This window comes from Phaethon aethereus (assembly GCF_964289735.1).
Source record: "Phaethon aethereus genome assembly, chromosome: 7".
NCBI classification, from domain to species: domain Eukaryota; kingdom Metazoa; phylum Chordata; class Aves; order Phaethontiformes; family Phaethontidae; genus Phaethon; species Phaethon aethereus.
The window spans coordinates 14,476,358-14,498,017 of NC_138583.1; the positions used below are offsets into that span (position 1 = coordinate 14,476,358).

General features: G+C 43.4%; 1 protein-coding gene across 1 annotated transcript in view; it reads right to left on the bottom strand.

Moving 5' to 3' along the window:
- ZMIZ1 (zinc finger MIZ-type containing 1) overlaps positions 1-21,660 on the bottom strand; it is a gene marked incomplete at its 5' end in the record, with an annotated part of 157,572 nt that overhangs the window by 39,821 nt on the left and 96,091 nt on the right. The window contains 1 exon segment of the mRNA XM_082002252.1: positions 9,328-9,472. Coding sequence (XP_081858378.1) covers positions 9,328-9,472 — 145 coding nt within the window.

Sequence of the window (21,660 nt, forward strand, 5' to 3'; positions counted from 1 at the left end):
TCCTCTACTTCTTCATGGCGTGACTCCAAACATTCAGATCTTACAGAGAAAATATACAGCTCCAAAACTTATTCCCCCCACAATTTCTCATGTCTGTTGTTTCCCTTCACTCTTTCCAACTAAATGAATACGTTCTCTAACCCTTTGGAAAGCTTCGATTCTCCCAACTCCAAATGCACAGAGGATCCATATCCTAATCCTCCCCTACCAAGAAGGAATTACCTCGAGTGTTGTTTCAGTACTGGATGTTGCCTGTACCAGGCTATGAGCAACGTAAACTGAAGAGGAAGACTGAAAGCAGTTAGAAATTTCATAATTCACTGTAAAAAGAAGGAAGGCTGTTTTCTGGCAAACCGTTTGAAAACACAGAAGCATTCTGAACCCGTTCTAGGTGAGCAGATACAGGTGAAGCAGTCAAAAGGTGAAAGCAGCAAGCCATTTATCAGCTCGGTGGTTTGGATGGCACCTGCAGCTAGCAGGTGGCGATCACCCCCTGCCTCTGCTCCTTTAAATATCAACACACACATTTACAATAACCATTCATGCAGCCACACACATACGCACAATACAGCCGCTTGCGTGGAGACTGAGACGGCAAAATTGAGCCGGCAGCTCAGCAGGTGATACAAAGTGCCCCTGGAAGCTGAAAGCCCTTAACTTTTTCTTTATAGTCATGACAAGGCCTGTGAGGCCTGGATGACTTATGACTGCACGAGGTGGGAACGCTGCCTTCCATTTCACGTTGGGTTGCTACAGGTCAGGCTGTGACATGCTTGCCGCTGCTTCCTGGCGCCTTACTCTACACACAGCCTCACCAGTTAGAGAGCTGTGCCTGCAAAGTACCACGCTCCTCAGCAAGTTAGCGCATCTGAATCTAACCCCTGAAATTAGAAAAATTAATCAGGCCAAATAGTCACATCAATTCCGAAGTTTCTGAATCTGCAAATGCCCACAACCCCCCCTGCATATACACACAGTCCTGCTATGTTACAGATTTCATATATGTTCACGCACACGTGTGCGTGCACACGCGCAAAGACACAGAGATTAACACAACTTATCTCTGTCCATGTGGAACAAACGATCACAGCTATGCAGGTAAGAAACAAAAACGCTACTGAGACCCTCTCCCGCCTCAAAAGAAGCTGAAGGGGTTATCACCGACTGACATTATGGGACTACAGCATCCACCCGATCAAAGGAAAAAAAAATTAAAGCATCACACCCAGTTCTATTGTCACACAAGTAGACCATGCAACGCATTACTACAGCCCAGATTACAGTTACAAAAATCCACCGGTAACAGCCCTGTTATTAACATGCCACCTGTTACCTTTTCCAAAATGCTGAAATTATCTTACGATCGTTTTCAGCTTGACAAATGCAGTTTAATCTTTACTGCATCTCACAGCACAGACCTGCTTCATCCATGCCTTACTTATCTCACGTGTGTCGGAATGCAACCCCGCGAGCCCTCAGTCCCCCCCTGCCACCAGGCATTCCTTCTGCTCTGCTTTATCAATATACCTGGGTTTCCATATCCGACTGCTCCTTTACAATAAAAAACACACCCACCCAGTATTCTACCATTGCCTGTTGCCTTGGTAATCCAAATGCCTGGGTACTCGCTGATTATCGGCGAATGAGACTCGCATTGTTCACACCGCAGCGCGTCTGCTATGTTAATGTGAGATAATGGCAGCCAGAAGACTCCTTTTGTTCCCAGCTTTGCTGTTTATTCATAGTGCCTGGAGGTCAGCGACTGCTACAACAACCGGGGAAGGAACCGCTGTCAGCGTGAGCAGATTCCACTTCTGCTTTTGCCTCTGAGACAGGGGGAAGCACGAGCAGCCCCGCACAGCGAGAAGGGCACCGGGAGCTCTGCAGTCTGGCTCACGCAAGGTGTAGCAGGCGGCTAGGAGGAAGATGTGATGGACTTGCACTGCCCGGATTTTAGATGAAGCTGATTTACGCTCCCCGACAACAGGAAAACCCGTTTTCTTCCAGAGGCGCGGGGGGAAGGGAGGGAGGGGAGGCGGCAGCACGGCACCACCGCAACTCGCTGGAAGCGAACCGGGCTGGGGGCTGCGCGGCTGGCCGAGGAGCGGGGGCGCCGGGGGCGAGCCCTGCCGAGCCGCGCCGCCGGCCAGCAGCCTGCCGCGGGCAGCGGCCGGGGCGACGGCGGCAGCGGCTCCCGCAGCGGCGGAGGCGCGGCCCGGCTGAAGCCGGCGAGACGGGACGGGGCGGGACGGGAGCCGGCTGCGAGCAGCCCCCTCGCCATGCGGCGGGCCCGGCAGCGGCCGGGCAGGGCAGGGGGAGGCCGGGCAAATGACTTCGCCGGTGAGGGACGGCTTCGTGGCGCGTACGAGGGCAAGTCTGAGAAACGTCTCCCCGAGACGTCTCCGACGCTGCCTGTCAAAAGTTGTTTGGCAATGCTGTTGCTGACACGGTGACACGGGCAAACAAACCATCACATCCTATCTCCCCTGACGTGGTAAGTGGGAACGGAGAGCATAAACAGACTGTGGTCCCTTCCCCGCATTCTCAGCTTGGTGGAGATGAGGACATTCGAGAAGATGCCCCGGCTGGTGCGCTATTCCTCACTCCTGGAACAGCCCTTTCACGGGAAGAAACCACCGATTCCTGCTAAAGGCACCGCCAGGATCTAATTAATGTCACCGACCCGTCCGCAGAGGTTGTGGATGTGCTCTATTGAGCAGGCTTTGCTGTCGTCTCTAGCGAAAACCAGCGAAGAATTTTTTAGCAAGAATTTCTAACCTATTTTAGGGAAACCATTAGAAAAGCCCTCCATCACTGCAAATAGTAATGACTATTTCTTGTTCTTCCCATTGCAATACTAAAGAGACTTGAGAACCCAAGCGTATGGGAACAGTAGGAATAAAAAAAATATGACAAAGTCGTATATCAGCAATTCACTCCTTCTGTAATATAGTTACAGAGAAATCCTGTGGAGGGTCATGTTTTCATCTAAGTGAATGAATGACAGATACGTGTAAAGAAAAGGCATCAAGAAAAATGCCCGTTTTAGACAAAATACACAGGGGTGTTCCTGTTTCCAAATTATCCAAAAGGAACAAAAATCCTTTAAAAAGGCAAGGTATTTGCCATCATTTATGCCAGTAATTCGCCCCCCGCCCCCCACTCCACTGAAAGCCAAGCACCTCGCCAGGCTGAGCCGCCCTCTCTGCCGGGGAGCCATGTCGTGGCCGAGCTGGCAGGCCCAGCGTGACGCTGGCAGCGGGGCTGCCCGGCAAACAGCTACGCGCAGGAACTCGCCCTGCGCGAGCCACGGGCTGCGGCTCCCACGCCTTCTGCGTGGGCTAAGGACAGCTAAACTCGCGTCTGGGCCTGACGCCGCGGTGCTGGAAGGGCACGACTTGGTTCTGACGTTCTCTATCCAAAGGTACTCAACCTGGTGAAGACTCCTGATGATTTTAATGAATTTTGAATCAAAGAGCTAGGCAAAGTACAGCTTTCACCGTCACCATGCAGCTACCATGCTGAGAGTCAAAATTGGTAGAAACTAGGGGTGTTGCCACAGCGGAATGATTTTTAACTCCAGTGCCATCAGAAATGAGTTGGTTTCATCGCGAACAAGTGACAGAGGGAACCTTCCCAACACACTGGAAGAGGAAAATCACCTAGACTCAGCACGAGTCATCTGCTTTTGAGAGCAGCCCTCATGTAAAGAGCCTGATACATTTGCGATTATCCCTGAAAAGTAAACTGCAATCAATTACGACATTTTCAGGAACTGGATGTTCAATATGGCGCAAACACGAGAATGACAGCTGCCTTTTCAAAGGTGTAAGTTACAGTATTTTAAAAAGCAGCACAGACAGGGCAAGGCCTGAGAAGGTCAGATTTTGCTTCAGTCAGCAGACATACCTTAAATAATATTTGCCTAGTATTTATCAGGATTTTTAAAAATATCAGCTGACACTTTTAAATTAAGAAACATAATCACAAAACAAAACCCTAAAACTTTTTATCTAGTATATACAACACTCAGAGGAAAAAATTTGGAGTACCTAACACTTACATGTACTTATCGGGGGCGGGGGGGGTGGGGGGAAATCACAAAGTATACTAGTTGTGTGGCTACGTATTACTCTTACTGCAATAGCACTCACTTTGACTGTCTAATCAATACAGAAGCCCTATTTTCACATCTGTGCAAGGTGCTGTACACACAATAAAAGATGATCCTTATCCTATACCTTTTAACAAGCATGTGAAGACCATATATTTAAAGAGAAGTTCAAGCTGCCCATTATTGTTTTCAGAGATCACGTCTCTCAGTCTCTCCTGTTACCACAAGAATTGACCACAAACTTACCTCACCTAAAATGAAATGCAGATTTTTCACATGAAAATACTACAGGTTTAATTATTAACAGTTAATGGTTATACATTATCAGTTTTCGACTAGATTGTACCATTCATTTGCTTTTAAGCTTCAATGTTCTTTCAAGGTTTTCTTCCACCTCCTCCCCATAGTAAGTGTATGCGCTAAAGCTAATATCAGTGGTTTCACTTAGAGGACAAGATGGGCAAACAAGTCTTGGGACAGAGTCTTGGGACAGACTTTCGAGCAATTAGTTTTGTCTTTACAATACTTAGAGCATCAGGGGGCTTACTTAATACTGCTCTGCACAAATCTTGAGTTTGGGTGGGGTTTTTTTCTTTAAGAAATGGCACTTCTGCAGAAACATTTTTGGATTCTGAACTTTTCCCTTATTTTCTCCTGATGGTGGATTTTAACATTTCTTGACAGAAAGGAAGACAGAAGAAAAAGAGAGGCTGCTCTTGCAGAATCAGGAGTAATACACAGGTTGCTTTACTGGGTACATACTCTTATATTAGGATTTACCATCTGTTCCATCCCTAATTATATTTATTTCACAACTTCACAAACAGAAAGATAAAAAGGCTTTGAAACAATCTTATCTTTCACCTAAAGAGTTTTGAATTCTTTTGCAAAGATTGCTCCTGTACACCACAGCCATACACACTAATGAAGTGGTCCCTGACTTCAAACTGATGTATAAAACACGCACAACGTGCTTGTTTTCATAAAAGTTTGTATAGGCTGCACCCAACCTTTCACTTTAACCATTTCTTTCATCCAGACATTTTTAAAGTGACTATCGCTGTCGGTCAAAACTGCCTACGATGGCAAAATTGAGACGGCACCAACCTTTGCAGAAATACTGAGAGTGTTTCTACCAGTACATTACAACCAGATCACTCTTGATTCTTTACAAACGATGTAAGAGGCAATACTAACCACCCAGTAAAAATTCAGACACAGAATTGCTATTCTTTTTCAAGAGCTCCTACCAGTGTTGAAAGTTCAGCTCTTAGTAAAGTTTAAATTGGAAGAAAAAAGGGACAAAACAAACACTAACAATAAGCACCCTTGAAAAGCAAGTCTAACCAATAAAAGGTATTTATGGCAATTGCAAGAACATAAAACAGTAATGGTAATAAATAAAGCACCTACTGTAACACTGAATTACTACTTAATTTGATCTACTGTTTAATTTTCTCAAAACCTCTGGTACTAAGTAATTAATGAAAAAAATAATTTTATCTTCATATTTTTCATCAGTCTTGACTGCCCTACCCAGACATTACTACACTGTGGTCACTAACTGCAGGACAGCTGGCAATTAATACAGGAGACCAAAATTTGGAGCAAGAAGCAAGACAGTAAGAACCCCACGAATGCTCATGACAACATACCAAACTGCAACTAACAGCTGTTTGTTTTCAGGTTTTTTTGTTGACAAAGTAATCTTGACTACAAGCTATCCAAGAAATGAGAAGCCCCCTAGGGCTTGCATGGGTCAGATCCACCTTAAACTGAGCTAGGGCACAATTCCCACTGGGAATGATGGAAGATGTACCCATTTCAACCTAGACTCAATTTGATCCACATGCAAAGATCCACCACTTAATGCAATGAAGTGTTAAGCAGGAACTTGATCAAAGCAAAGGAAGGTGTATAATGACAATAATTTTTACTTGCATAACAGCATTTCCCTAGGACCTTATACTATTTAGAAGGAAAAAAAATCAGCCACCTTGAGTAGTATCTGTTATTACGGACTTTATGTCAGATTGGAAAACTAAAACACAAAGAAGTTACATTACTCCCTGCAAGCTAGAAAACATGAAATTTCACTCCTATGCAGAAGGGCCAGCTCAAAGACTACCAGCTCCCCCTAAATTCCCCATAAATCCTTTAAGTAGGACTTAAATTAGAAGTTATATAGGATTAAGGAGGCAGATAGGTCTCATACTGGTCCTTCAGTACAGGAGTGAAGTTTATCCACATGAATCAGTAAATTTGTCTAAAAATAAAATAAAATAAAAAAAAAATCAATGAATCTCACATTCAAGTTTGAGCTAATTATTATTACACTGCACTGACTTAAAAAGATAAGGTTGAGGGGGTTTTTTTGAGAATCCAGTGCTCATGATGTTCATAAAGCACAGGAGTTTGCAATCCAACCAACTGCCCTACATTAGGAAGTAGGTATTTAGCTGAATTTTTGTTCTATATGCAACACAATCATTCTATTAATGAAAAACTAAATTTAGAAAGAAATTAGCACAATACAATCCCTACTCTGAAGGCATTCGTTGCATGTGTGCACATCCTTGTATGGCTTATATTCCACTCTCTGTAAGTGCATTTGACCAACAGTATCACTATCAAAGCCCTCCTTGACCTGTCTACTTCAGTTTGCTCCCACAACTCAATTAGGTTGTCCCTAAAAACAGGCCAGACCTGAATTCTCTCCAGCAAATGTGCCCACAGTTTCTTAAATATGAATCCTTAGACTTAGGTTCTTGTGATACACTCTTGAGTCAGAATTTATTTTAAATATCTGAGCCCTGTTTCAACTTCAAGACTAAGCAGCTGTGTTTCTGTAGTGCCAGGTACATCGGGATTCTAGTCCCTGACTAGAGTTCTGAGTAATTTTGTTGCTAGTAAAAGCAACAGCAGAAAAAGCTCTGTGTGAAGGTCTCAAGATAGTCCAACAACAGGGGAAGGGTTTTGGGGTTTTTTTGTGTCTAGTGATATTCAGCAGCTAGATATATGCCAGCAGCTGACATATCCTATATTCCCTCTGTCAAGCTACATAAGGGTCTTGAATATGCTCTTAGTTGTTCTAATTTAACATCTAATTTTTTTACAAAACTTGAAGTAGCTGTCTATATTATTTTTTTTGCAGGAAATAAAAAGCATACTTTTTTTTTTTGTTTGAATTCTCGTAAAAACCTTGTGAATTAGAGATAAGATACTGTGAACTTTAATACTAAGCTTTTGACCCAAATGTAATCTAATGCAAATACAAATGTTGCTTCATCACCAGCTTTATCACCGGGATTGTACTTAATGGTTTTTCGTCTTTTCTTTAATTCAAACAGAAGACTCAATTCTTCTTCACCCTATACTTCACTACTGTCTTACAGACTGATTCTAAAACATCCATGAAAGAAAACAGTTCCGGCTGGAAAAAGAAGTTGGAGAGCCACAAGATGTCTAATTCTAATGTACCACCTGAGAGATTTTGAGCAGTCATGGTTATGGCTAAATTACAGATGAGACAACAGCACACACTAAAGCAGCGATGCAGGTATTCCAAATCCCTAAGAGGCCGCTCCAGCTCTTATAGATAAGAAGTTATGCCACAGAAATTATGTTTCTAGAGGGGCATCTCATAGGTAAACAGCAGTAATTTAGAACTGACTCCCAGTGTCTTCCTCAGTAAAGCATTTCAAGGGCAATACTCAAGAGAAACTCTAGGGACTGTTTGATCCTGGGCAAGATGTTCTACTATTAGACAGAATATTGTGTAACCAGGTATTGCCAGAAATGCTGGTATTTAGGTTTAGCAGAAGAAAGTATTTATTTTTTTTGGCATGTGACAGAGTTTCAGTGGAAAACTGCCACAAAAGTAGAGAGTTGTGCCTATCTTCTCTAGTAACGTACCACACAGCCCCTGTGAGAAAGAACAGCGCTTTCGTTACTTTATAGATCCTAGGGGAACAGGTCAAATGAGAATCAGGCATCTACAAAACTACACCTAAGAGAGCATATATACTTTGTCACATTTTCTCTGCAGATTGGCCACTAATTTCACCTTGGCTTCTGCAAAGCTTCTACCAGGTGTAAAAATAAGTTATTTCAGAACAGAAGGTTTTCTAGTTTTTTTTACATGTGTTTACAATAATAATTTCATAAACAACTGAAAAAAAGAGGCAATCCAGGTACTCTGAAAAGTCATCGATACTATATTAGCTATACTACAAAAGAGGACTTTATTCTCAAGGGATATAATAAAAGGCATAGCATTTGCATGGCTTTTCCAAAGACCCAACCCAAAACCAGAAGTGGTTTCCAGACGAATTCACACATACAAATGCAAGTGGTACAAAGATGACCCTAAGCTCCGTTCTAACACAAGAGTTCAAGTTACTTATGCTATCAGGGGATCTAGGTACCAGGAATTTAGTCTCATCCGCACTCTTACAATCCTTTACTGACAGAAGTGCCTAAAACCAATCTATACTATTTGTGATTTCTTAATGGGACACTGAGAGAAAGAAAGCCTTGAAAAAAAACTTCCAGAAACATAAAGCATAAAATTAACGTTTAATCCTGTCTACACTTATTCTTCAGCTTTTGCCTTGACCTAGGTACTGCAGACAAGAAATACAAATAACTCCTCCCCCCATGTAATTTGGTAATCAAAGGCTTCACATCTTCAGCTTTTTATAGTGTCCTTTCATGTTCGCATTTTCTCTAAACGAATGTAAATGCTTTGTGATCCTCACCTGATACAAGGTGGTATAGGACATTGTCCCATCTATGGCTACACACACTATACTGTTGCTTTGTATACAATACAGTACATTTCCAAGCACACTTACAAAACAGAACATCAGTGAAATTTTTTCAACCTCAAGAGAAGTCAGTTGTATTTAAATAAACAGTAGGAAAATGTCTGGTGAGAGACATGTTGTAGAAGTCTGAAAGCAAGGCCACTTGATCTGAGCGCAGATTTGAAGATGGGAGCATCATTTCACTATGCACCAGGCAATAGCAAAGACAAAACCCAAGTTTATTTAGTACTTGCTGTAATTACAGCTCCCCTGTTGTCTGTAGTGCTGTTCAGTGCATGAAACAGTGCAGCTACCTCCGTCAACGGTAACAAGCATTTCAGTTAACAGACCTGTCATGTGGCACAACTGTACAGGCTTCCACTCGTATGGACTGGGCTGACTCACCTATGAGAGAGGGTGGGTTTCATGGAGCTCATAGAGTTCATGGGAGGTTGCATGGGTAGCTTCCCCGGAGGATCGTTCTGCCGGCTTTTCTGGTGGCGAAGCAGCAAGAGTCGTCCCAGCTCCTCACACCACGACGAAAGCAGTGCTGTGCAAACAGAACAAAATGACGGTAAGCGCACACCTGAAGAACCAGGATGCAAGCTAATGTAACAGGAGTCACGATCCAAACAGACAAACCCCAGGAGTGAAAAGCTTGTCCATGAACCACCACTCACATTATTATCCTATGAAATTGAGTCTGTAATTGCCCTACACTATCGTTATAATGTTTTTACACAAGTTACAAACATTCTGCACAGCCCAGGAGGCACAAGAAAACTTATCTGAGCTAAGTGGCACAGAGATGAAGAGTGGATGAGGCACAAGGACATGGGATAGCTGTTGTGAGTGGGGAAAAAAAGACACGGAAGAATGCATTTCACCCTAACATAACAAAAACATACAGAAGACATAATTCACAGAGGGGACTAAAAAACAACAAGATCTCTTTTCTGTTTGGTTATTTTTGTGCAAAAGATTAATTGGAGAGGCATGAAGAGAAGCCCATGTGCTGCAATTAATTTCCAGAACGGCTATCAGCTACCAGTCTTGAATAGATAAACAGAGGAATACGGCCACACTGATGTATGGATACAAAGTTAGGCACTTAAATCTATATTTGACCCAGCACAACCCCTAAATGTGTATTTCCATTATGTGCCTAATCTTCTGGTCAATGAGGGTAATTCTGTGCTTACAGGAAAATCACGCTTATGAACTATGAAGACGCAGAGACTTCCTAGAGGGATGAAAAGCTTGCAACTCCCTCTGAAGACATGAAAGGGGTCATTATCTCTGGGAATGTGGCCTCTCCCTTACACACCCACACTCAGAAAAGACCAGCCCCTGTTACAGAAACCACTGACTTTGCAGTAAGCAGAGCCCTACAAAGTGACTGCAGGTGAAATCTGGCTCCCGTGAGTGTACCCAACCAAGACACCCCACTGACGCCTCCAGCAACACCCAACTGAGCCTCAGAGCTGCCTGTTTAATTCCAGCATCAGAAGTGGTGTGAGTGAAAAGCCACCAAGGTATGACAGAGTGAAGAGTTTCACCAGAACAAAATGTAGACTAATTGCAAAATTCTGCAGTTGAAGAAACGTTCTCAAGTGGAAGTGCTTGGGGTTTTTTTCCCTTCTTTAAAGTATGCTTTACAAAACCCTCAGAACAAGAAAATGCTTTGTCTTTAATTTTTAACTAAGTGCTTTCCTGAGGTGTTATGAACTGAACACAAATCAGCAGATTGCACAAGGAGGTGAGAACCAGAAGACTACTTAAAACCCAAGCTGCCACAGCAGTTTAGAGTAGGAGAGCTCTACATGTAATTTTAGGTTTGCTGGTTTAGAAGAGACAAGCACAGAATTCTCTAAAATTGAGTCTTTTATTTTAATTTCTTATTTTTTTCTTATGGTTGTCTTTTCACCAAATAACATAATCATAAGCAGTGGCAAACTATCATTTCAGGGTATCCCACCTTCTTCTTCCAGTAGCTACTCACAGGTACTGTTAACACACAATTAGAACAAATTCCAAAGAGACTAATTGTAAAGTCATATTTGTAGGGGAAAAGAAAGGAACCTGCTTTGCCAAGAACACCCACGAATATGATTTTTCAGTATGAGAAACAATTGGGATTTCTCAAGTTTAATGGCCACACAAGAAAAATAGTGAAAGCCTGGGCCATTCCTGTGAATTAATCACACATTTGGACAAAGCAGAGGTAGTAATTTCGTTGCATTTATCAAGCAGAAGGTCAGGAGTGGTGTTCAGGGAGGTATTTTAGAGCTCTTCTGCGACAAAAAGGGGACACCGCTTCTTTACGTAACTAAATATGGTCACTCGGAAAGTGTCAGTCTCACATGCAGCCTACAGAAAGCATTCCCCCAAGCTCTGTGAAATGTTCCAGCAACGAGTGTCAGTCTAAGCTGCTTCTCTATTAGCCAAGGAATCTGTCAACAAGCATTTGATCAAATTATACTCACCTTTTATCCCTGGCATATCATTACTAATGTGCCAGTGACAAAGGCCCCCCTCCCCCTTTTCCAGGCGCCTGGAGATACAAGTCCCTGCCTCGCAGGGCTGCTTCCTGCGCACCGCGGCCACTGGAGCTCTGAGAAACACGAACAAAGTGTTCTGCCGAACGCTAAACGCAGCCGTCGCAGAGTAATAGTGGATGCTGAGCACTTCCAAAGCCGAGTGTAATTACTATGGTGTCAAATGGAAATCATCCATCTTAATCAAGGCTTTGATGGGAGGAGGGAGCTGCTCCTTCGGCACACCTATATGCACTTGACAAATAAGATAAAAAGCAACAACCTGATGGGTGTGAGTGCACGTATCTGCAAACAAACCCCAAATCTGCTTGGAAAAAAAGCAGAATAACTCCCGGAAAAGGAATATGCCAATGAGACAGCATTGCTTTGGTGAGGTGAAGATAAGCAAAGATCTTAATGAGTTGTTATTATTATCAATATCCAATACACACATTTATAATGGTGAAATGTAAACCGTCAAAGAACAAAGAGGTCCTCAAGATAAGCCAGACAGTTTCACTCTACAAGTTATCTGGAGAGGACCCCTCTTTTTAGAAACCAGGAGACTGCAGGTATAAAACAGCAAATTTACTCATCCCTATCACATCACTCATTATGGAGAGGTTTAACCTTTCCTCCCTCGGGACATTTCGACTCATGTACCATGTATAATAATCGCTCTCTTCCCTGCGTCGGTGCTTGTGCACGGAATGACAAGAGAGCTGTTTGTAGCTGCCTTAGGAATTACCAGTTCCCCTCTATCCTGCTCAGCAGGAGCAAGAACCCTCTCAAGGAGCCTGCTCTCCTCTGCTGGAAATGCTGGGGCAGCCTTCCTTCTCCCCTGCCCCATCCACCTCCACTGCTCTGCTCTCCACTTGGTAAGATGAATATATACCCCCACACACACATCTGGTACAGCTGGCTTCTGGAGAACATCACTTCCTGTGCTATTCAAGCACGATGAAACAAACTCAAAATGAATTTACAGATTACACTATTCATCTTTAGTGTACTTAGTTACTGCTTTTTATGCTGACAGTATTAGGCGCATCTCAACTCATTTACACTCAAAGCACGAGAAATTCAGTATCGTACTATAATGAACAGATAAAGCAGCAAGCACAAAGGACAGCTACAGATGGTGCCAACAGTCAGTCTCTCCCTCTCATAGCACAGCCAAGCAGCTGCTTTTTCTCCCCCCTCCGCCCCTCCTCCTTGTACAACAGGAGCACAGATTTTGCAGATGGACCATCCACACCGTCTCTCGCAGCCTCTTGCTGCGGCAGTTTAATGATCAGATTTAAATCGTGTTCCTGTGCTGCATTGCTACAATGTCCCTTGCATATAATGATGTGGCTTTCCTGCTTAAGTTGAAGTCAACTGTTGCAATGGGGGAAAGGAAAAATCCTTAAACGTGCACCCCTCCATGCCCCCATACGCAGCCCAGGTGTAAAATACAACCTGGTTAATCCACCAGATTCAACATTTTGAACCCCTTATTCAGTCACAGAGGGCTCTGCCAGCTCATGCCAAAAGATGCATAATAAGGGCAATCAAATGACATGCTGACAGTTTAAGTGTATTCACACATTTATTTGGCTTAAAGGGACACACTCTGGGATGATTGGTGCAATATTTGACCTACTTTTCTCCATTTGCAAAACCTCTATCATTCTTAACGGGACTGCGTTTTACTTTAAGCATTGATGTATTTTCATAGGAATAAATCAGTACTCATTTGCTAATGACCACTGCATTAAGAAACCAACACAGAAACGAGCAGTCTAGCTTTCACGTGTGTGAAACAGACAAAACGAGAAAGATTTAAAAATAAGAGATATTTCAATTACGAGTAGCCCAAGGGGTTTCCCTAAGGAAGCAAGAGAAAAAACAAAACCCGTTCAGAGGTATTCAGCTTGCTGCTACCCAGTCCCATTTTTGTTCCTCCTTTCTCTGAAGAAGACCAGACGTTGCAAGAGTGTGTCTTCAGCACAGAATGTGACTGGCCTCTCCTTAGAATACTCATAAATACTCCCACACACCCAGAGTTGGCCATACTTTATGTCCTTCTGGATGTCTCCCACAGTTTTAAACACTTTCATTGAAAAAAAAATCATAAGATCGCAATGTATCCACACTGGGATCCTCAGGACAAGGAGAGGGAAGAGGGCTGGAACACAAAGTTTTATTTTTTTTCCCTTCAGCCAGAGTCACATTTCAAGCATTTCTCTGCAACCACAGAGCTAAGCCTTGCTTGAAAGAGAAAGGAAGCAATTGTTATTTAATCCCTTGCCTCTAGGAGCCAGGTCTTTAAGAACATGCCAAGTATCACAAGATTTGCGACACAATTATTGGGACCGGCCACATCCCCCGCTACTGTTCCCTTCCTGCGAGGGCCCTTTTGTGCCGAAAACCTGCCAGGCAGTATGGAAACAACGGCCTCCGCTGCCCGCTCCGTGGCACCTTCCCGTCCCTCGGAGCCGTGCGTGCCCATGGCCCAGCAGTAGCATCACAACCGCTTCGGAAGCGCCGGCCCCTTCCGTTAGGAAAACCCAGGAGCTCGAGCTGGAGGAAGCCACGGATCACGCCCAGGCTGCCCGCGCCGCTTCTCGCCTCTTGACGACAAATGATGCTGGCGTACTTACAACAATTACACGATGGATGCTGATGACGCAGCTCAAAGGATAGTTTATAGCCACAGCATCTAATATCGGTACAGCCCGTCACAATCTCTTTTGGGCCAAGGAACAGAAAGGAGAAGGAAAACAGGCTACGCGATCAATGCTACCCCATAGATTCGCTAATGCATTTCATTAGCTGCATCCACACCAGCACTGATAGCTGCAACCCTGTAACTGTCTGATTTAACTCGGCACAGTGCAAAGTGCTGTAGTAAGCATCTCCGAGTGAATGAGCCAGTAGGCTCCCTAGAAAGCAAAATACAGAGAAGCACGGTGCTAATCTATTTACCTATTATGATACCCTAGTATTAGTTACAGCTTATCACCTCAGTAAATCACTGCCTCTTGTTAGGGAACGTGCTTAAAGGTGCAGCAAGCGGTTATTTACGGGCAGACACTATATTTACAGCCACAAAGACAGGTGAGGAGGGGATAGGACAACAGCTCAGTAATTTCAATGCCTTCTGCTTCCCGGGAGACTGCTGGAGGAGCACAAAAGGATTACTGCTTCCTTGCTGCAGTTAAGCTGCAGTAGATAGTTCAATAGGCAGACTGGCAGACCCGTATTTCTTACTCACTGCAATGAAAATAGTAGGAAAAAAGGAGGAGTTTGATTCGAAGAACTATCTGTTCAGCACTGTCTCGCTAGTTTGGTTTCGTGTCTCAGAAGAAAATGCATTTGGCTGAAAAGATGTTTACAGCATATGTAAGAAAACACAGCACTTTTTTTCACAGATCATATCCAGTAATTTTATATTGCTCTTAGAAACAAAATCATATTTTTCACATGGAGAATTCCAGATAAGTGGGATACAAAGCTACCGAGGGCTTTCTATCCTCTTCTGTATAGACTGCAATCTAAACACAGTTTTTATAAATCATCCAGTGTGATAATTTGGTGGGGTGGGAAGGGAAGCAGCAAAGAACAGAGAAGGAGAGGAGTGGAATTAACTATTGTCTTGGTTATTTAAAAATGTTATTCTTTTTACAGAATTTTTTTTTTCTCCAGAAAAATGGAGACTATATACTGTTTGGAAAAAATGTTACCCTAATGCTCAATGTGCTGCAGTATTTGAACAATAACTTCACTTGCATTGAAAGGATGGAAATCTTTGTCCACAGCTTTGAGCAGCAGTAAATCGGATGTTTTCCTTGTGTTGGAAAGCCATTTTGCTTTTAAAGAGCTGGGGAATGGAGAGGGAGAAACTGGTCATCCCAAACTATTTTGAGGACTGATTTTCCTGCAGCTGTCCTCCTCACACGCTCCGGCAGAGCCTGGCAATGGCTGGCTAACTCGCTGGGCAGTCAGTCAGGGCGGGAAAGCAAGGCCACAAAGGAAACGGCAGGTAACTCTCCGTTAGGGGAGACCCAGAGTATGCGCGTTTGCCCCTCCACCTCAGTTCTTTCCAGGTACTCCGAAGCGTCCTAACCCTGTCACAGACGAGCCTTACCCCTGTCGTTACACAAGCTTCTGCTCTGTGTCTGCCTCAACACCAAGAGCATAAAAGGAGTATATATGCTGCCACTTACACAGCAGAGGTAGTCATTTCTCAGCAGTTTGGCTGTTCAACACGGACTCGCACTGGCCCCCGGGGAGTGAGTCCACCTCTCTGGCTGCGAGCGGGGCCCGCAGCAGAGCCAGTGCTTGCTGCCACCTCGTCCCAGGAGGCTTACACCCCAGCTGGCTGCCTTTTTTGAGCAACTGAGGATTGTGCTTGCTGTTCTCCATCAGGCAGAATCAGTGATGTTAGCTTAAACAGCCCAAGTAAACAAGTTTAATCCAACTGACTGATTTTACCTGAAGTTTAAACCTGCTCCACTAATAAAAACAGTGAGGAGAGCAAGTTGTATCTTTGTACCACCTCCAAATGCACACAGGTTTAAGCAGTGCTAGTCCCCTCGACTGCACAGCAAACTGTGTGGAAGTGAATTCTCCCGCAGAGCAAAGGGGGCAGCTGGCTCAAACCCTGCTTTGGGAGGCATGAACTGCCCCGCGAATCGCAATGGGAACACAAAGTCAAGCCACGGTTCAACATTGTGAAACAGGGTACGATACATGTTTCCACCACTAATATCCAAGTAGTGTCCTTTGTCAGCAACGTCTCCTTCATTTCTATAGCTACAGCTGTGTCCTGCAGAAATACCCAGCTTTGCCCTGGTAGGATCTAATGCAGTTATGTATTATCGTTAAAAAAACCCACAAACATTATGCACGTTTGTAGCAAAATAGGTAACACAGGGAATGCCTAATTAAACTGAATGCGGCATCAAATTAATTAACAGAGCTTTTATTCAATAAAAGCCTTAGTGCAAACCTGAGAGTTATCTAGCATGTGCTTTCAAGGCTGGTGCATGAGAGTGACACAATGTAGAAGTCTGGTCTTGAATATGGGTCCAGCTTGCTTCGGTATATCTTCAAGCTCTTCACAAATACCTCTCAAGACACACACCCATATATATAGGCTTCCCCAAAAGCTCTTGCCAACTGGAATGGTACATGCTGGAGAGACAGATTTGAAGAGTGCTATCCTTATCCCATGACTTCAGTGGAACCGGGATCCCCCAATTTCCTTCTACACTTGCCAAAACTTGGCAGAGCATCTTACCAGATTCACTACACTAACTTTGAATTAATACATTACAAAACATAGCAACAATGGCTCAATTTGGCAAGCACAAAACGCTCTGCACGGATCCAGATAAAATACGGAAGCATCTCATTTAGGCTTAGCTGTATGCACGTTGTTACATCTGAAAACATGCACAATTATAAAGAGAAGACAAAGCTAGTGAAAGGCCACCAGCAAGTGAATCTCGGATACAGTTTTCCAAAGGAAATGCACTCCAATAGCATTAGACTGCTTGTTTTCTTACTCATCCAATTGTTGGTTTCACTGCTTAGATTTCAAACAACAGTGTCTTTCATTACTGCTTACGCTTTTATTCTGTAATGCCAGTTCTAGTCATCCACAGATTTCACACATAATACAAGCATCTGAAAAATGGAAGTGACTCACTTTAACCCATCTTTGGCTAGATTCAAACCAATGACCTGTAGGCGAGAGGCTCAGTTTCATTTAATCCTCCTGAGCCCTCCCAATTACTGCTATGAACAACTCCTGAGCTAATGCTACCACTAACACCCAAAAGTGCCAGAAAAAAAATCTCAGAGGCATTTAACCAGAGTGTGAACACAGGGAATTCATACACAATCAGTACAATGATGAAAATCTGTAAAAGGGAAAGTCTAGTGGCTATCTTCAAAAAAGGAAAAGGAGTAACTGCAGAATTGGAGGTCCAGTTTTCTACTGGTGAAAAATAACCCAAACTATTCTAAAGGACCAAGAGGAAAGTCAAAAATGAGTAAAAACCAAAATGGATTTGTCAGGAACAAGTCATGCCACACTTCCGTACTTTCTTTACACTAGCAGACAAGAGACCTTGAGCATAGATTAGTTTGATTTTAGTGAGGCTTCAGTGGTGCTTTATGTAACATTCTTACAAATAAACCAGGGAAATAAGGTCTAGCTGAACACAACACAAAATGGATGGAAACTTACTGAACTGTTAAACCAACGGTCAGTAACAGAAACAAGTATTATCGGATGTTTTTTTTTTTACAGGAGTTTGTTCTGGGTCTGAAATTACAGAACACTTTCTTTATGGACATCCATGATGCAGATGGATAAAGGGCCAGAACATGTTCTGTGTCAATTTACATGTGGCATAAGCTGGAAAGAGCATCAGTTCACTGCAGAAATTTGGTGTTGAAATCATCTTGAAAAGCCGGAGAAATGGTCTGAAACTACGTCCAACAGGGACAAGTACCAAGTACGACACTGCACACCTTCCCAACAGCAAGGGGAGAACCATCTCCAAAGGCAGGAATTCTTGGAAGCGGAGCTGAGGGCAGTAGCTGCGCAGAGGCTGAGCTGTGCCGTGCTGCCGCAGCAAACTCAACCAGCTGCCTCGGCTGCACGAGCGGAAGCCAAGTCTGAAAGATGCACAGTTCTCCTTTCTCTCTACACCACCACAATGTACAGCCACAGAAGGGGGACAAAAACAATCAGAATGGTATGGGGAAAAAAACCAACCTATCAATACAACCTGCAAAGAAAAGATTGCACGGAGTAGGGGTTTTGGTGTTGGGTGTGGTTTTTTGTTTGTGGGGTTTTTTGGTGGGGTGTTTTTTGTGGGTTTGTTTTTTTTTTTAAGAAGAGGGAGAAAAGACAGCAGTATTCCAATTTACTGAGTAACAAAGCATTATCCATATCCACAGTAGAAACACAAAAAAAACCCCACAAAGAAATAGAAAAGATACAGGTCAGGTATTAGGAGCATTCTAACGTGCCTAAATACCCTAAGGGGTAAGCTGATGAATCTCCATGAAAGGTCAGATAGGGATTCTTCAGGCAAGGAAGCATGGCATAGACGACTTTTTGAAGTCTTTTACAATCAAATGAATCTATGATTGTGAACACATGAATTTCAATCAAACAGCCTGCATCAGAAAAATATTTAAATCTGGCTTGTATTTATAATTATTCCAAAAGACAAGAAATGTAAAAAATACTTAGCATCTCAGAGAGTGGGGAGTTCCTGCAGAGACTACTAAAGTGGCCATCCAGCTACATGACTTGTTGAAGTCTTAAAAGATGAAAGAAATCAAGAGCAGGTGATGTGCTGAAGGTCACACCATTTGTGACAGAACGAGTCCCAGAACAGAGAAAGAGAATCATATACCTTCCTCTCTTTGCAAGGAAAAACCACAACCACCACATCAAGGGGTTACTGCTCTGTGCCCAGAGTCTCAGTGCCTGCCATGGAACATTTTCAAACAACAACTGTAAAACATCTGGAGAGGCTTTCAAGGAGGAAAAAAAAAATTTTTACAAAACCCACACAACCAAAATTTATAGCAGAAACGTGTTTCCAAAGTTAACATTGCACAGCCAGAACTTCTGAGAAGGACCAAAAGCTATTTTAGGAACTTTTGCTTCTTGGTTCTGCAGCCTTGCTTTTTGCTTTAATTTACATTATTTTACATTTTTATAGGAAAAGAATGTTTTATCAGGTGTCCCCAGAATTTTTTTGGTTTTGTACAATTAGTGTAATACAACCTTTGCCAATTTCTCTTTAAGTGTTGAAGGAAAAAAAAAAAAGCTAGTTTTCAAAGTTGAGGGTTGCAGGACCATTTTTTACACTATAAAAACTTTGTACTTGACCAGAACTAAGCTGAAAGCACTCTGACGCTATCCTTCTATCTTGTTTTTTCATTCTGAAAGAAAATTACAACCACATATAAAATAATCTCCATGTGCTGAACATGAAAACAGTAAGGGACATCTGCTAAAGAGAAAAACTCCTGTAGGCTGAGTTTACCTTACTTATTTCTGTTCAAACAATGCAGAGGAGACAGACATGTGCGTGCACTGCAATTTCAAGGTGGTGATGCTCCCCGTCTCACTCCCCTGCTAATGTACGAGTTTTCTAACAAAGTCATTGCTGCTTCTTTTCCCCTGTGTCCCACCAACCCCACGGATCCCTGTCATCTCCCCTCTAATAGCGACCTGCTCTGCTCCTCTGGTACCAACCACCTTTTCTTGAGAACTGCCTAATTAACTAACATTCAATTAACATACCAAAGTTAAATGCCAAGTAATTGTTCCCAAGCTGCACTGGGAACTAATTTGAGCAAGAGATGGGCTTCTGTACCCTGGAAGTTCCTTTCTTCTAGCTGTGTCCGTTGGGCTAACGGACATTTCTCACCTCAAACATGGCTGCATTAAAGGAGCAGACTTTGTGAGCCACGGCTGCTCCTGTTAAGGCATTCTGATACCCTTTAAGGCACCACATGCACTACGTTTACTTTATTTATTACCAATAAAGCAAAACTAGCAAACCATCTCTGCTCTGTTATGATTAGGGCCACATAGAAAACTCAAGTTGGCGTACAGTAAGAAACATCTAAATAACCCTACCATGATCTTCAGATTATTTTGATTGTATTTTTACAATACAAAGCATTCAGCAGCAATACTGCCTTCAGGTAGCCTTGTCTTCTGCTGTCTGTGCCCATGCCCTGCTGTGGCTTGCACGCTCCCAGCTGTGCCGAAGCATCTCTGTGCACGACCATCCTGTGAACCTGACCAGGAATCTGATCCGACTGGTTTTTTTTCTTCTTTTTTTTTCCTTCCCCCCTTGTTTTTTTTTTTCCGCAGACATTTATTTGGTTTTGTTTTGTGTTTTCCCCCCAGCTAGATGAATTCCCTGCTGTGGCTCAGTCTGGCCCCGGCACCAAGGCTACGGCACTCCGCAGAGGCGGAAATCAGCCAGCTGCTTCTCTGCACAGGCGGATCCGAAGACACGGCCCCAGTGCATGCGTACATGCCTCCGCGCAATTAGCCGAGCTACAAGCACACAGCGGTTTTGAATGTGAGACTGTTTCATTTAAAAACCTAAGTATGAACGTTAGCTTGGACAGATTAGAAATTGCTGTTTCCTTGTCTTCAGGGGAATGTTTGTGGTTTTACATAGGTAGAAATAGGTTATCTATGGAATAGGGGAGAGGTAAAAAAAAAAATGAACACGGCTAATTGCTTTTTACATGCATCTAGGGAAGGAGCCAGTAGAAATCACAGCCCACACTGATTTTTCAATACTTGTATTTTCTCTGTCTGAAAATAAAAAAGAAATGGGGAAAAAGGGAAGGGTTATTTGTGACTACCTCATCCTATGGACATTTAAAAAGAGCAGCCTGCCTAAATTCTCACAGAGGGCATCTGGCCCCCTCTCCCTGCACACGAGTGCTTTGATTTCAGGACTGGAGTGCTATAAGATAATGCCATCACTGCTCTTGCCATCTATAAATAACAACTGCATTTGGATCCAGCCAAGTCACGTGGAAAAACTGGCCAGCAATACGTACATGTGTGTGAGCACGCATTTGGAAACCCAAATAATTCTAATAATCTTGCATGAAATAAGATTTAGCTTTCCAAATTTAGCTCTGGTCCATGCACTCTCCGTGGCTCGTGGAGGACTGCTATTATTTTTTTTCAGTGCCGCTCTTGCCTTGGAAGCTGCTGACTAGGGCATTAGCAGGGTATTGTGCAAAACCGTATCATGTGCTGCTGCGCAGCCAGACTGCTCGGAGAGGCAGACAAGAATCAATTCCTCCAGCAGCTCTGCTAACCCTCCCTCCCCTCTCATTGACATCTTATCTCAGCCACTGAAAAGGCGAACGGGCCGAGCGAGGCAGCCGTGGGGAGGGGTGCGTGGGTGAGAAAGCGAGACAGACAGCGCAGCATGGATGCCACACGCTGGAACAGTTTTCCGATCTTGTGCCGAACTGCAGCACAAGTCTTTCCAGCCTCCTGTGAGTATTTCAAGCGGAGGACTGGGATGACAAAGAAAATAATACAGCGCTAGTGACACGTGGAACCAGGTTTTAGCGCCAGTTTTCTACAGCAAGTCTGTTAGAGCAGTGCAAAAGGATGATTAAAAAAAATCATATATAT